Source organism: Centrocercus urophasianus, unplaced genomic scaffold, assembly GCF_019232065.1.
Source record: "Centrocercus urophasianus isolate 14NV4802_14NV808 unplaced genomic scaffold, USGS_Curo_1.0 seq_30, whole genome shotgun sequence".
Taxonomy (NCBI): domain Eukaryota; kingdom Metazoa; phylum Chordata; class Aves; order Galliformes; family Phasianidae; genus Centrocercus; species Centrocercus urophasianus.
Genome location: NW_024884867.1, coordinates 4,425,692 through 4,440,668, shown reverse-complemented (window position 1 = coordinate 4,440,668; position 14,977 = coordinate 4,425,692). Strand labels below are relative to the sequence as shown.

Here is a 14,977-nt window from a genome sequence, read left to right as displayed (position 1 = left end):
TTCTACATGTTGGTCTCTTGTCATGTATTTTTTAGGTGGTGAGGTTTTATTTTGGCCTTGGAATTTATTGGAAGAGATGTTTAATATATTAAAAAGGAATGAGAAATTGAAAAATGGATCCCAAAGGGCACCTTATGTTGGATCAGTGATTCTCTGCAGACAGGCAGTGGACTTGTGGCTGGGGTTTGCAGGGTGGCTGAGTCCTCTCAGGGCCTTTGTTTTTCAGCAACAAACTCCGTTCTCATCATTCACTGATGGAGAGAGCTCAGTACAATCTCCTGGGCTTCTCAGTGGGCAAGTCCTAAAATCTTCCCTGCTGTATCCCTGCCATGCAGCAATAAGGTTTCCCCATCCCTTGCAGAAAACGCAGTTATTATAGAAAAGTAAATACTGTGCAAAAAAACCACCACATAGGCAGTGCTTCTGCACAGCACATGGCCATCCCCTGCCAGATCTGTCTCACTTCACAATCACTCTCCTAGAAATCTGCAGCCTGACTGCTGGCCGGCTTACATGTGCTGCTCCTCCTGCCAGTATTGTCCTCCCTGGCAACACTGAAGGCCAAACAATTCCCCCAGCAAAGCCAGCAGCTCCATCCGTTTTCATTAGTCTATTGGTAACTGTGGAAAACAAGAAAATCATGTTATACAGGGCCGGTCTTCACAGCAGTGCTTTACCTTAAGCGAGATGACTTATTCATCTAGCTAGTTCCCAATGCCTTTTGCTGTAAATCAGCACAAGTCCCCACAGAGGAGCTCAGCTTCCGAGAAACCTGATCCACACAGGAGACTGCAGCTGTGAGCCAGTGCCTGCAGCACTCCTGCCAGCTTTGGCACCCAAACACAACTGCAGAAGCTGGGGGAGAAATCATTACAAAGAATCACAGAATGGCCAGGGTTGGAAGGGACCTCAAGGATCATGAATCTCCAATGCCCCTGCCGCATGCACAGCCACCAACTGCCCCATTTAATACTCGACCAGGCTGCCCAGGGCCTCATCGTATCTGGCCTTGAACACCTGTAGAGACAGGGCATCCACAGTCTCTTTGGGCAGCCTGTTCCAGCACCTCATAGTAAAGAAATTCATGTGGAACACAACAGTAAGCCTCCTTGCTTGTCTTTAATTTCTAGCAGAGGAGCAGCTGTTCTACAAAATCATCTCCCTTCCCCTGGTAGAGTCTTCCTGCCCCAAAATCCCCACATGCAGCTGATGCGCCGGGGGCACAATAGAAAGGCCCGCTGCCCGACCGCGGTTCGCACTGAGCCCGAAAGGCAGGAGAGGAGGGCCGGAGCGGGGCCGGGCGGAGCGGGAGGAGGCGCCGGGCAGCGGGGCACTGCTGCGGGCAGGAGGCGGCCATGCCGTTCGTGGAGCTGGAGACCAGCCTGCCGGCCGAGCGGCTGCCACCGGGGCTGCCCACGAAGCTGTGCGCAGCCGCAGCCACCATCCTGGGCAAACCCGTTGAGGTGAGCGCGGGGCCGGGGACGGCGGGCGGGGGGCTCCGGGAAAGCCGCGATGTGACCGCGCTTGTTCCGGCAGCGGGTGCACGTGACGGTGCGCAGCGGGATGCCCATGGTGCTGTCGGGCTCGGCCGAGCCCTGCGCGCAGCTGCTCGTCTCCGCCATCGGCGTGTTGGGCTCGGCGCAGCAGAACCAGGGGCACAGCGCCCGCTTCTTCGACTTCCTGACGGCGGAGCTGGGCCTCGGCCCCGAGCGGTGAGTGCGGTCCGGTTCGGCTGCGGGCGGCCGCTGGGGGGCGGTGTGGGTACCAAAGCTTGGCTGCCGACGCGAAGGGCTCCGGGGGGCCGAGTCCGGGGCGGCTCCGGCTTAAAACGTGGCTGGGCCGCTCAGCGAGCGGCGTGGGCACCGCTGTTCTGTGGATGTCAGTGACTCTGGCTGGGATCATCGCTGCAAACCCGGCGCAAATGGGCCTTCCTGAAGGTGAGACATGTCCCCTCTGCCCCCTATCTGCTGGTAGGGACGTTCGCTGCCCCGGGCTGCTGTCAGGACAAGTACCTGCCTGGGCGATGAGCTACCTGTGTACTGCTGGAGTCTCTCTGCGGGCAGTGCTGCAGTTCATTCTGCTTCGGCGTTTGTGCAGATGAGCTCTGCCACCTGTTTGTACCCTGTCCGCACGCGGCTTGTCTCTGCTTCTGTTCAATTAACACCACTGTGTGAGCCAGCCAGAGCTTAGGGAAGATTTTCTAGTTGGTTGCAAACTGGGAAGGGATTATAATTAATTCTAAAATAATATTTTTCTTTTGCTCTTGTACCCAATAAGGATCATGATTCGCTTTTTCCCGCTGGAGCCCTGGCAGATTGGCAAGAACAGAACAGTCATGACTTTCCTGTGACCCCTTGAGCGGCCGTTTGGAACAAAGCAGCGATGAAGAAACCCAAAGATGGCCTGCTCCATCTACCTTGTTTCCTCTTAAATCAGCTCTGATAGTTCTGCACCTTCACCTATGTGATTCTCTTCTGCTTTTGGACACTGTGCATAATAAGAGTGGGGCATTCAGCTGTACGTTACCAGCAAAGTAGTTCAAAGTCCTTGTCTGAAGCCTTTCATGTAGCACAAAGGGCTCTGCAGGTGCCTCAGCCATTAGCAATCTGGAGATGGCCATGCTTAACAGGCTGAGACAAAGCTTTCTTGCAAAAGTCCAGAATTTATTTGGCTTTACTGAGAACTGCAGAGGTTCTCCAGTTTATCCAGATTACCTCATGTTTTGCAGTGCAGAAAGATCCTCCTTTCTGTTTCTCTGTGGCAAGAGGTGGCTCCTAGGCTGGCTGAGGAGAACTGGAAGTATAAAAAATATTAAATTATTCTGTTTTCAGGCTCCCAAAAAGCCCTTCCTGGAAAGAGGTGATTGTTGGAGACAAGCTTATGCATTAATTTCATTGTTTATTTAAGGCTCGTGTCTGATGCTCTACCATTGCCAGTTGCAGGTGGTGCTCCCACAAAGTTCTGTTTGCCCACGGAATCTTTGTGGCTCGCTATTTGTGTGTCAGTGGCTGTGTGTAGAGGATGGAGCTGCTAGTGAAGAGTTGCACTGCGCCACAGGAAAATGTTGTGAAAATTCTGCCTCTGCTACTTTAATCCCTGCTGTTAACCCTGGTGTTCAAAATAGGTTGCATTTCTTCACTCTTACAGGGAGTTTTGGAAAGGGACAGACATCTCACTGTGCCCCATTGCTGATTTTTCGTCTGCCTGCCCTATGCAGAGGGGCTGCTGTAGTTGCCCACAAGTGACTGAGCACACAGGCAACATTCTGCCTACGGCACTCAGAACCTTAAAACTTCTGTTGCTGTTGCACTTTCACTCTGAAGTGTTTTGGATTTTAGGACCTATATGCTCCATCACTTTATAACTGGAATGTAAGTGGTATTTCAGTAAAACAAAAGCACAGTAATGTTATTTCAGCCTTCCACATGAGAACTCGTACTGCCATTCCCTCCACTCTGGGACTTTGTCAGGTGCCAGGCACAGAAGCAAAGAGGACCTAATTGCATGCCCTTGAGAGGTAGAGACCATTAAACACAAGGCTGAAGAGTCTCCATTCCTTCATAATCTTGATTCGATTTTTGTTTATGTCTTGAGCTCAAGCTAGTTGAAAATACCCCTTCTAATTATCACTTGAATTTGGTTATTCCTTACGCAGCATAAGGATCTTCTGTGTTTGCAAAATCCCCCCTCAGGGGGAGCCGCGCTGTCTGATTAATAAAATGTATCAAAACCTGTTTTGATGAGTGTCAGTTTGTTGGCTTTTTTTCTTAGCTTAGTGCTTGGAGACAGAGATGCTGTCTGCATGGATCCCTGCCTTTTCTCAGGTCTCCAACTGAGTGCTTTTGAAATAGGAAATAAACTGGTGAACTGAGCATGAGATACACATGTAACTGCAATGTATTTTGTTGTGGGGAAGAAGGCAGACAGCCCTGGTTTTGCCAGGGAGATACAAAGGTGTTTGACCTACTTGATTGAAATCTCTGACATGCAGAAGGTAATGTACCTTTAATCCTACTGTGCAAACTGCTCCTTTCCTAAGGGCATGTCTGTGCCACGAAAGGGCAGCAGTCTTTATTTCCACTACAGAAACCTGTTTCTGACCTGTGCCCCAGCTTTGGTTCTTTTCCTCAGTATTGGCTGCTGCCGAACTAATTTCAGATTCGGTTAGTGCAATTATTTTAGAGCTTATAACATTTTCTCACATTTTTGTTGGCTTTATGTTTGGTAGTTGGAGTCAAACAGATGTGTTACCTTTACCCTTTCCCCCCTCTCCCCCAAATTACTATACAAAGTCCTCTTTGCCTGCATTCTATATGCAGATGGTTCTGCTTCCATGGGATGGGGTCTGCTCCCTGCTGGTTTGTTCCAGAGCACTGTGTCAGTGTATTTACATACTCAAAGGTAACGACCTGAATACAGGCCTGTAACCACTGCCTAGCTTTGAAATGAGAACCACCTCTCTGTGTATTTACACAAGGCTGAGGACTGGTGGAACGCCGAGCAAACGAGAGGGCACTGCTGTCAGAGAACTATTACAAAGCCACGATCCCTTTGGCATCTGTAGGCACAATGCTGTGGTGCAGCAGCCTATGTCACTGACAGACAGCCCTGTTCTGAGCTCCGATCGACCATTTTCTCTCACAAAGTTCATGCTTTCAAGACTAGGAGAATTACTCTTTATAGTGCTAGGATCTGCCTGGAATACCAACAACCCGCTTGCGTTTTGGATTAATTTCCAAGCCCCTGCGCTGGCTCTGGCTGTGCCCGGCAGGTAGCGCGACTCACGACGCAGCAGCACTTTCCCGCCTTGAGGCTCCTCAGCCCCGCCCCTCCCCGCTCTGCCATTGGTTGTCTGAGGAAAACCTGTCCAGCCAATGAGAAGCCGCCTTATTGACGACGGGCTCCGGGGCCCTGAGGGAGGTTGCCGTGGAGACCGCCGGTGGGGCCGCGTCTCCGGGGAACCGCTTGTCGCCTGTGGGAGCCCGCTTCTCCGGGAGCCTAGTGCTGTGCCCTGCTGTGCCGGCAGCCCGGGGGCGGCCCCGCCAGGTGAGTGTTGTGTCCGCTGCGGCCCCGCGGAGGGGCCGCAGTGTGGCCCTGCCCAGCCCGCCGTGAGGGCGGTGTGAGCCTGGCGCGGCGCGGCCTCTCCCGCCCTTCTGTGAGGCCGCTGTCAGGCAGACGTGGGCTCCCGCCCGGCCCCGGCCAGCTCCCGGCATCCTGGCAAACAGCTAGGGGGTGTCCCCGCTCCTTTTTGTTACCGCATTTTGGTAAAAACCAATTTCGCTGAAATACGGTGAAAACGGTATTTAAAAAAAAAAATAAAAAAAAATTTAAATATTTAAAGCACCAAACCCCAAGTGTTTCTTAAAAAAAAAAAAAAAAAAAAAAAAAAAAAAAAACGCGAATGTTTGTAGAGTATTGATTCCAAGTGTAGCAACAAGGAGAAAAAAAAAAAGCCGGGGAAGCCCAAACCATACCCTTTGTTTCTGGTTTTGAAGTAAGGAATCACACAATAGATGTCACAGACGATCCGCAAAGGAGCTGCCATCTCACGTTGCAGCCTACTAAGGGAAAAGGGAGGTGTGGTTTTTGAAGTCAAGAGGCTTTAATGGATGTTTTTACCGTTTGATGATGTGCGCACATGTAATAACTACACCTATCTGATGTTGTTTTATTCTGGTATTTTGTACAATTGCAAACTTAATCCCAAGTTATTACAACATTAACTTAGATCCATCTATCCATATCTGTTCCAAGATTCATGCTTGAGTAAAGAACAGAGCTAAAGTTTCCCCTGCTTTTTCTATGCTTGCAGTCTCTTTGGCACTGCAGCCACGGAAGTAAATTGCTGCTAACAGTCTCTCTCCTGTTGACTTCCTGTACAGCCTTGAAGGAGACCATGTGGATTCAGCAAAAGCCTTGAGCACATTTATGGAATAGGCGTGTTTGTAAGTTGAACTTTAAAAACATTCACTTTAAATATCTAATTGAGTTGGGGTCATACAGCTTTGTTTATTTAGATGACAGAAGTATCTGCACTTTCTGCCAGTACCTCTGGTGTTTGATATTTTAGGAAAAAGATATGGTGATATTTCTTCATATGTTTATATGTTATTTCCATATGCAAAATAAACAAGGACTCCCTGTCTTGAAAGAGATCTGATTTCTTTTTTTAAAAATAATGTTCAATGAGAGACCTAAAGAGAAAAATGCTTACTTGCTGTGCATTTATCAGTCTGATTTAGCTGGTAGTAAATATTCACTCTAATAGCATTCCTCTGTGGTAAGCCAAGTTGTCTCGTGGCAGTAACGATGATGTAAGACAATTTATTGGTATTTGATTAAAGTATTAAATATTTGTTTTCTGAATGCTTTTCTTATGGTCAGAATAAATGTTCTAATCCTGTTTGCTTTCCAGACCTGTTTGCATTTAGCCCACCCTCCTAACCCTGGAGAAGGACAGTGAATATTTATGAACATGGTAAGGATTTACAGTGTTTGAGATGTTTTGGTAGAATAGAATTGAAAATTTCCCATCTTCTTAGGACTAAGAATAAATTGGCACCATCAGAATGTTGGCTTTGAAGTGGTACTGGAACAGCTATTGGTAGACTTAAGTAAATTTTGAGAAAACCAACCATATTGCACGTGCACATTCTGGAGGAACTATTGCTTGCAAGATGCTTGGAGTCCTCACTGTTGTATTAGCTGACTTGGGAGGAAAAAACTGCTCTGCCATATTTTCATTAGCAGTTAATGATACCTAAATTCACAGAAGCTCTTCTAAGATTAAGTAGAACCTTCACAATATGGAAATATGCAATTCACACATTTGCCAAGTAAAGTTAAAATAAAAAACATCCAGTTTGCAAGATAAACTGAAATGTACTGGAATAGGCTGCCCAGAGAGGCTGTGGATGCCCCGTCCCTGGAGGTGTTCAAGGCCAGGTTGGATGGGGCCCTGGGCAGCCTGGTGTGGTATGAAATGGGGAGGTTGGTGGCCCTGCATGTGGCAGAGGGTTGGAGATTCGTGATCCTTGAGGTCCCTTCCAACCCGGGCCATTCTGTGATTCTGTATGAAGGTAACAGCTCTTGTGCCATCTCAATTGCCATTCTAGATTCGAATCGCTGCACTGAATGCAAGCTCCACAATTGAGGATGACTATGAAGGTACCTTCAAAAGTCACAAGACACAGACAAAAGAAGCACAAGTAAGTAAATCCAGAATTCTCCTAATAGATGTGATTTAGAGGAATTTTGTCCTCTTTTGTTATCTTTCGGTCATCTGTGTTGTTTTGTTGTTAAGAAAGTTGTGTTACTGTCTTATCTTTTGAATCTTTCAACTACAGGAAGCAGAAGCTTTTGCTTTGTACCACAAAGCTTTGGACCTTCAGAAGCACGACCGCTTTGAAGAGTCTGCCAAAGCTTACCATGAGCTGCTGGAGATCCGTCTTCTGCGAGAGGTCAGTGCTCCTTGGGGGATGAAACTCCAGAAACTTCTCATTACATTGGTATTACCTTGTGTCTTACTGGCTAATTCAAAATGTCACTGTTATCAGTTGGCAAGTTGTTTGCTGCTTTTTTTTTTAACTAATTCCTAATTCTCATGTTGTGTTTATATTACTATTTCCAGGCAGTTCTTTCTGGTGATGAGAAAGAAGGGCTGAAGCATCCAGGCTTGATGTTAAAATATTCCACCTATAAAAACCTAGCACAACTGGCAGCACAACGGGATGACCTGGAGACAGCCATGGAGTTTTATTTGGAGGTACAGCACAGCTGAAAGTCTCACTGGAGACTGGAGACAAACTGGAGCCTCAATGTTTGCATCAATTTGCTGAAATACAGCTGTTCACTTTTCAGCAAACCTTTGTGTGTGTGTGTCTGGGTGCTGTGTGCTTTCTGATGTTTTATGGCCACCGTTCAGTCCCTAAGCCACTTGTGTCTCACTTAAAAAGTAAAGCAGCCGTAATCTCTGTAAACAAGCAGATAAGCATGTCTGAAATGTGAGTAACACTGTTTTGCTTTCCAGGCTGTAATGCTAGACTCTACTGATGTCAACCTGTGGTATAAAATTGGTCGTGTGGCAATAAAACTCATCCGCCTGCCTTTGGCTCGTCATGCTTTTGAAGAAGGTCTCAGGTGTAACCCTGACCACTGGCCTTGTTTAGATAACCTTATCACTATCTTGTACACACTCAGTGACTACCCAAGTAAGTACAGTAGTAGACCTTTAAAGAAAAAACTCAATAAATGTGTAATTTCATATTAAGAAATAATGAGATGATGGTAGATTAGGGTGTGATGGAGATTTTTACTTCGTGATGAATTTTTGATGATTTGTATCTGTTCTAATTACTCTAAAAATAAATGCCCAGTGCAGTCTTTATCAAGAACTATGAATCTATCTGCATACTGATGTTGGGTCTCTGCTTTTGATGTTAAAATATTTAAGCATTTTACCTTTGAGTAATGTCCAGTGAATTAACTGATTCAAATGGTGTTTAGGAGAAAAGTTGCAAGATGGCAGAAATGTTGAGTCTGTTGAGTCCCATTGGTTTGCCCACTGTAATGATCCTAATTTTATTGATGTAATTGCCCATATGAGCAAAACCTGCTGGGATTCGTTTTCCGTTGCAGCAGTGGAATCTGAAATTAAGACACTTAATAATATGAAAGTAGTGCATGGTGAGTGATTGACCATTCAAATTGTATTTCTCTGTCAGCATGTTTGTACTTTATCTGCAAAGCCTTGGAGAAGGATTGCCTCTACAGCAAAGGATTGGTTCTGAAAGAGAAGATCTTTGAGGAGCAGCCTCTCCTCCGGAAAGATTCCTTAAGGATGTTCCTCAAATGGTGAATGTTGTCTTGTAGCCTATACTGCATTTGGAGTGTCAACTCTCTTTTGTAATCCTGCACTTTGAGTTGTTTGTTTGTTTGTTTGTTTGTTTAATCGATCTCTCTTCAAGAAAGAAAACGGCACCTTCTGTTTTCCTTTCATTCCTCAGTATTTGAAAAACAGAGTAGGACAATCTCCATTTATCGTTCAATTTTTAAGTGAGCAATTATTTTTGATGGTGAAACACTTCTGTAAGTGTGCTGTAAAGTTTGCAAAACTGGGTTATTTGGATGCTTGTTTTAACACTTCATATTACACTGCAGAAAAATATAAATCAAGACCTGAAAAAAGCAAACAAACCTTTGTCTTTGTTTCTTAATACTTTCTAGTGACATGTCTATCCATAACGTAAATGTGAGTGCAGCTGAAACGGGAAGAATCATAGATGAAGCACTGGAGCTACGTAAGAAAAGACAGGCTTTGCTGGTGCAAGAGAGAGAGCCGGACCTCAAGCTGATCCAGCCAATTCCCTTCTTCACGTATGTCGTATTTTCTGTTTGTAACACATTTATCTGAAGCTACTTATGCTGGCAGCTGTGTTGTTTAGGTTTGTTTTTTGTCCAAATGCTTTTGTATTTTCATTTTTTGTTTGGTCTGTTTATGATTTTATTGTAAATGTGTCAATTTTCAGTCTTTGATGTAACATTTCAGACTGATGTTAAATGAGTTGGTAGCCATTCCAGCTGTATAATTGGATTTTTTGTTCTAGACTAGTTTGTGAACTTCAAAGTAGGTTTTGGATTTTAGACGTTTTTTACTGTTGATATAATGGAAACTTTTAAACATACTGCAGTTCTTTATTTACAGCAAGTTGTAAGGATATTTAAAGTTAAGTACCTCTGTATTAAGGCATAAAGGGTTGATTTTCATAGTGTTGTGTTTCCATGTGCAGATGGAAGTGTTTAGGAGAAGCTTTACTTGCCATGTATCACCACCTCACAACATGTGATCCTCCTCGGCCCAGTCTGGGAAAGAGAATTGATCTCTCAGAGTACAGAGACCCCGGTCAGCATTTGGTTCTTTCTCCCACCTCAACTCCTGTCAGTGTCATTCAGCCAACTCCTGTCAGCACCGCTGCGGTGGTGACAATGCCAGAACCTGTGTTAGCTTATACTCCTGTGACACCCAGTTTTCCAAGCCACAGTCAGAATTCATTGGAGCCAGGAGCTGCTGTAGGTGAGCAAGGTACTTCAGTTTAAGATTAAATATATTTTTCCAACTGCGGAATTTTCAGCAAGTCTACTTGCTTCAGAGCAGCTTTTTTAATGCAAGTTTACAGCCAGTTTGTATTTGGTTGTGTTTTTAAAATGTTGATATGTTCAAAAGGAAAATGATTTTCAGTATTTCATTAGAGTAAGATGGTTGCAGACACAAATCGTCTTTGTATTTATCTTTATTAATATTTATTATTTTCCTAAAAAGACTTCCCACTTTTTGTTTGATAGTTTAACACGTCAGTATCTTTTTCTTTTTTGAAATTCTGTTTTCAGGTGATATGTCTGCAGGAGATAAATCCAAGAAAGGGGTGAAGCGAAGAAGAATTACAGAAGACAATGGTGAAACAGCAAAAAGGAGATCTGCCAGAGTCCGGAACACCAAGTGTAAGAAAGAAGAGAAGGTTGACTTTCAAGAGCTGTTGGTGAAATTCCTTCCTTCCAGGTACAGGACCTTAAAACTGCTATTCCCACATTATTTTTTGAAGGACACACCTCCTTCAATCTCATACATGTAATAAAACTGTTTTTAATGAAAGCTGTTGAAAACTAATTTAAAAATGAGAAATCTTCTGGTAAGGTGAGACTGTTAGAAGACAGTGCAGATGTCAGATTGTGCAGATCAACAAACAGGCGGTCTTGGTTTCGACAGAACTTGCAAGTACTTTATCTGTGAGCGTGCTTCAGTTGCTGTGCTTTCACTGCTAAGCTGTGTACAACATGCCATGCTTAGATTTGACTTCATAGTGAAGGAAGGAATGAGGATTTTGTTGGTACAGTGTTTTTGTCCCTCTTTCAACACAGATTAAGGAAATTAGATCCAGAGGAGGAGGAGGACCCTTTCAACAACTATGAGGTGCAGTCAGAGATCAAAGAAGAAAATTTCCAACATGTTGGACCTCATAGAATGTCATTTGATTCTACAACATTCATGGAATCTGGTAAAGATTTGTAATAACTGTTGGTTATTCTGTCTTGTATGCTTTTCTGTATTTCCATGTCTTGTATATAGAAGAAAGATACACATGTGAAATTAATATATTCATAATGAAATTATACTTTTATCCCAATTAGTAATGTGATTTTGAAGTCCTGGGGACTGGTTAATTGCTGTATGCAAGCACTGTGTTGCATGGAATTGCCCTTTTAACACATTAGAGCCCAATAACTTAATTCTGCCTCTGCAGCACAGGATGATACTGTGGCCCTTTTGTGAGCTTAGTGCATAAAACACTGTCAGAACTAACACATTTTAAGTCACAGCTTAGTTATGCATAGCTTTGCTTTTATCTGCTTTCTAGAGAAGCAGGATGTTCATGAATTCTTGCTGGATAACCTGAACAATGGTGGTATCTTGGAGCTGATGATGAGATATCTGAAGGTCATCAGCCAGAAGTTCCTGGTGAAGTGGCCTCCTGGCTTGTCTGAGGTTGTGCTTAGTATCTATACTAGCTGGAGAAAGCACAGTACGAGCCTTCCCAATCCATTGCTGAGGGACTCAAGTAACCAGCATATCAAGGTAATGTGTTTTTGGTTGTATCAGTAGTGTTTCTACTTCTATCTGCAAATGAAAAAAACAAATTCAGAACACTGTGCTCTGTTGTTTTTAGTTAAACACACACAGTGTTGTTGTGTATGAGATGTCAACATTTTATACATCTAGTTATGTGCTATTGTTTATCTGTGTATTTTCATATGTACATCCTTTTTTAACAAATTGAATTATGTCTTATAACTTCTTATTGTGTAAAATTTAGAAGGTCACTACTTTGTAATTATACCATTAAAATCACTGTCCTTATGCTTGTCTTTTCCCTTTAATCCCTGAGTTTATTTCATATTTGATCTGTAAATTGTAATAAATGTAATGAATTTGGGGGTTTTGAGACTGCAGCGAGCTCCTCTGGTACCATGCAGTGTCGGACCTTCAACAATTTTCATAAGCTCATGGATTTTACAGATGGATTTGTAGCCCTTCTTCCTATGAATGTAATCAGAAAATAGCATATTCTTCACTGCACAAAACCACCTGACAGACACCCATGGTGCTTTCCAGTCTGCTCCTGAACTTTATTCATCAAGCGTTAATAAACCAGTAAGACTAGAATGCATATTCAGTGTCATGGAAATGATGACTATTTTTTTTAATTTCTCTCTCTCTCTCTCTCTCTCCTTTTTTCTTTTTTTTTTTCCAACTTCACACTTTTTCTGCAGGATATGATGTTGATGAGCCTTTCCTGCATGGAGCTGCAATTAGATCAGTGGCTGCTGGCAAAAGGGAAGAACTCTACAGGTGAGAGTCAGGTGCTTCTTCCTCTCTTCTAAAAATACTGTAGGTAAATTAAGAAACTGTTCCAGGAATTCATTGGATTTTTTTGGAGCTGTCTCCTCTATATGCTGATATCTTTCTCTGTACACACATCTGAAAGGTGCTTATTACTGCTGCGTCATTTGGCTTCGAGCAGATCGGTACTTTGTAAATAACTGGTATGTGGGGCTCTTCTCACGGGATGCTGGTAACTTTATGGTAAAACATAATTGATTTACAGTTTCTCCACGAAATTGCCCTGCTGTCTCTGTGAATGGAAAGTTTGGTTCTGACTTGCCAGGAATTCATTTCTTGGGAGACCTGCTGCAGTTGTCATTCGCGTCCTCGCAGCGAGATTTATTTGAGGAGGGCTGGATGGAGTTTGTCACTCGGGTGTATTGGCTGAAAGCTCGCTTTCTGGCACTTCAGGTTTGTTCTACTCTTGTTTTAACCAGACTTTTCTCAGCAATTAAAAGTCGTGTTATTCTCAGCTCATTTTAAGTGTGAGGATTAAATCAGTTAAACAGTTAAAAGCGTGCACTTTGGGGAATACAGGAATGTTTCTTGACACAGTGTTTTGATCAGTATGAATGGAAGAATTATTTCTACTAATTACTCTTTTGTATTCTTAAAAGAAAGGGATTTTAATTAATCCAAATTAATCCTTAGAATTCCACTTGAATTTGATTTCTCTGGTTTGTTTTACCTATTACAAAGGTCACTGATAAGATGCACTTGATTTGCTTGCTTTGGTTTGCTTTTTTTGGATTTGATTTCATGTGCAGTAATCACATTGGCAATGCCTACACTGAATTTAAACATTTCATACGTGCTTTGGAAAGCCATTCTGCAGACAGAACTCTATTTGTTACTGTTTTTTCCCCTTGCTGTACTTCTGTAGGGAGACATGGAACAGGCACTTGAAAACTATGATATTTGCACTGAAATGCTGCAGAGCTCCACGACAATGCAGCGTAAAGCTGGTGACGACAGCAGCATCATAATACGATTACCTAATCTGCATGTTGATTCCGTAGTTTCTTTAGAAGAGGTAAGAATTTGTTTGCAGGAATGTTTCTCCCTGTTTCGCCCCTTTCATTCTTAAAGGTCAGTCTATGAAATTAGCTCTTTTGTGATGAAAGCTTACCTAGAATTTTGTCCTAGAATTTTCCTAAGAGTAAAGAAACAGGTTCATGGTTTAATGATGAAGTCATGGCCATCATCTCCTTTTCAAGAAGATACCTTTCAGATCTCTTGGTTTTGTACAACTTGAGATTGTTTTTATGCAGAATAGAAAGGTTTTTCTATTAGAGGCACTGCATGTGCAGTGGTAGATTATTAAACCACTGTTTTATTTTCTGTTGTGTGAACATAAGTTTCCTTTTTCAGCAGTTGGTGTTTTCCACTTAGTAATTTTCATAAACATTTGAATAAAAGGATGTTGATTTTCCATTCTTTCTGTGGCTGTTCCAACACATTTGTGCAGTTGTGCCGTCTTCACTTTGAAGTTCATCTGATGCACACATTCTTGCATAGAAGTGTGATTTGGGGGTTTGAGGCAAGAAAGTTCCATACTGTATGATAATTAAAAGCATGTGGAACAGCTGAAATGTTACGTAGTAAGAGTTTTCTTCCTGGTCTACATTCCTGGATGTAGCTGTAGAGTTAGCACAGCTTTATAGCTCAAACATTAGGTGAAAGGCCTCTACTTTTGTATGTGAAGACAAAATGGAGGTTGGATTGTGCCATGTGTGACATTTGCAGATTGATAAAAACCTAAAATCTCTGGAGAGATGCCAGTCTTTGGAAGAGATCCAGCGACTGTATGAGGCAGGGGATTATACTGCAGTGGTGCATCTGCTCCGCCCCACGTTATGCTTTAGTGGAAGAGTCAAACATCTGGAATTTGTGACATCCATACCAGAGAGACCAGCACAGCTGCTTCTCCTACAGGTTTGTTGGTGATTTACAGCCGTTCTGAACCCAAAACTTTGAAAAAGCTACCTAGCATATGAATGATTTCATGGTGTAGTGTACCTGTCCTGCATGAATGACAAACCGTTGGTAGATAGATCCAGTATAACAGCTGCATCTGTAGTCCACATAATATTGAAAATGTGTACAGATCACCTCAGCTGTGGTTAGAGCAGTCAGGTTTTCTGCTTGGGGGGAAAAATAATCACAAGAAAGACTGACGCTGTTTTAGCTGGAATGAGCCAAATCTGACAGCCTCTTTGCAATCTCATTTACCTGAACTTGAGTATAAAGAAGCAGGAGGGTTGCTGTAGTACTTGTAGTTGCTGTTCTGACATTTATGGAGTAATTATGTGGTAGCACAAGAATATGAGCTGCATATGGGCAGAATTTATTAAACCTGTAGGTATCGTATTCTTGGAAATGTGTATTTCATGCCTCTCTTATTCAAGTAGAAAATGGGTAATGATTTTTTGAAATTTATGTTCTGCTGTATATTTGTTATCTAAGATCTGGACACCTCCTGTTGTCTTTTAATGTCACATGTAAAGGTGTTTAAATTCAACTTAATTCAACTAAGTGTAA

The 14,977-nt window shown here is 43.1% G+C and overlaps 2 protein-coding genes across 9 annotated transcripts in view; both read left to right on the top strand.

Annotated features, from left to right (window-relative positions):
* The first annotated feature begins 1,316 nt into the window (after nucleotides 1-1,316).
* Nucleotides 1,317-3,735, top strand: DDT (D-dopachrome tautomerase). Its single transcript, XM_042828848.1, has 3 exons — nucleotides 1,317-1,463; nucleotides 1,537-1,712; nucleotides 2,278-3,735. Exons 1-3 carry the CDS (start codon nucleotides 1,356-1,358, stop codon nucleotides 2,348-2,350), a joined length of 357 nt encoding a protein of 118 aa, XP_042684782.1. The 5' UTR covers nucleotides 1,317-1,355; the 3' UTR covers nucleotides 2,351-3,735.
* Nucleotides 3,736-4,932: 1,197 nt separating this feature from the next.
* Nucleotides 4,933-14,977, top strand: part of CABIN1 (calcineurin binding protein 1) — a 93,325-nt gene continuing 83,280 nt past the window's right edge. For 4 of the 8 annotated variants that reach the window (XM_042828695.1, XM_042828692.1, XM_042828694.1 and 1 more), the window contains exons 1-17: nucleotides 4,933-5,046; nucleotides 5,883-5,945; nucleotides 6,416-6,478; nucleotides 7,116-7,208; nucleotides 7,347-7,460; nucleotides 7,631-7,765; nucleotides 8,030-8,210; nucleotides 8,724-8,853; nucleotides 9,226-9,375; nucleotides 9,789-10,072; nucleotides 10,387-10,555; nucleotides 10,915-11,051; nucleotides 11,412-11,629; nucleotides 12,325-12,403; nucleotides 12,660-12,847; nucleotides 13,320-13,469; nucleotides 14,183-14,371. In XM_042828695.1, the coding sequence (XP_042684629.1) occupies nucleotides 6,470-6,478; nucleotides 7,116-7,208; nucleotides 7,347-7,460; nucleotides 7,631-7,765; nucleotides 8,030-8,210; nucleotides 8,724-8,853; nucleotides 9,226-9,375; nucleotides 9,789-10,072; nucleotides 10,387-10,555; nucleotides 10,915-11,051; nucleotides 11,412-11,629; nucleotides 12,325-12,403; nucleotides 12,660-12,847; nucleotides 13,320-13,469; nucleotides 14,183-14,371 (2,226 nt within the window). In that variant the 5' untranslated portion in view covers nucleotides 4,933-5,046; nucleotides 5,883-5,945; nucleotides 6,416-6,469. Of the gene's footprint in view, nucleotides 5,047-5,882; nucleotides 5,946-6,415; nucleotides 6,479-7,115; nucleotides 7,209-7,346; nucleotides 7,461-7,630; nucleotides 7,766-8,029; nucleotides 8,211-8,723; nucleotides 8,854-9,225; nucleotides 9,376-9,788; nucleotides 10,082-10,386; nucleotides 10,556-10,914; nucleotides 11,052-11,411; nucleotides 11,630-12,324; nucleotides 12,404-12,659; nucleotides 12,848-13,319; nucleotides 13,470-14,182; nucleotides 14,372-14,977 lie in introns of all 8 variants that reach the window. The other 4 variants (XM_042828691.1, XM_042828690.1, XM_042828693.1 and 1 more) reach the window with 1 other exon arrangement.

What these genes read in the sequence shown, in the direction of transcription:
- DDT (XM_042828848.1), top strand. Translation starts at nt 1,356, where the DNA reads ATGCCGTTCGTGGAGCTGGAGACCAGCCTGCCGGCCGAGCGGCTGCCA. An exon ending in TCCTGGGCAAACCCGTTGAG is followed by an intron (nt 1,464 to 1,536) that starts GTGAGCGCGGGG and finishes TTGTTCCGGCAG; the next exon opens with CGGGTGCACGTGACGGTGCG. An exon ending in CTGGGCCTCGGCCCCGAGCG is followed by an intron (nt 1,713 to 2,277) that starts GTGAGTGCGGTC and finishes GTACCCAATAAG; the next exon opens with GATCATGATTCGCTTTTTCC.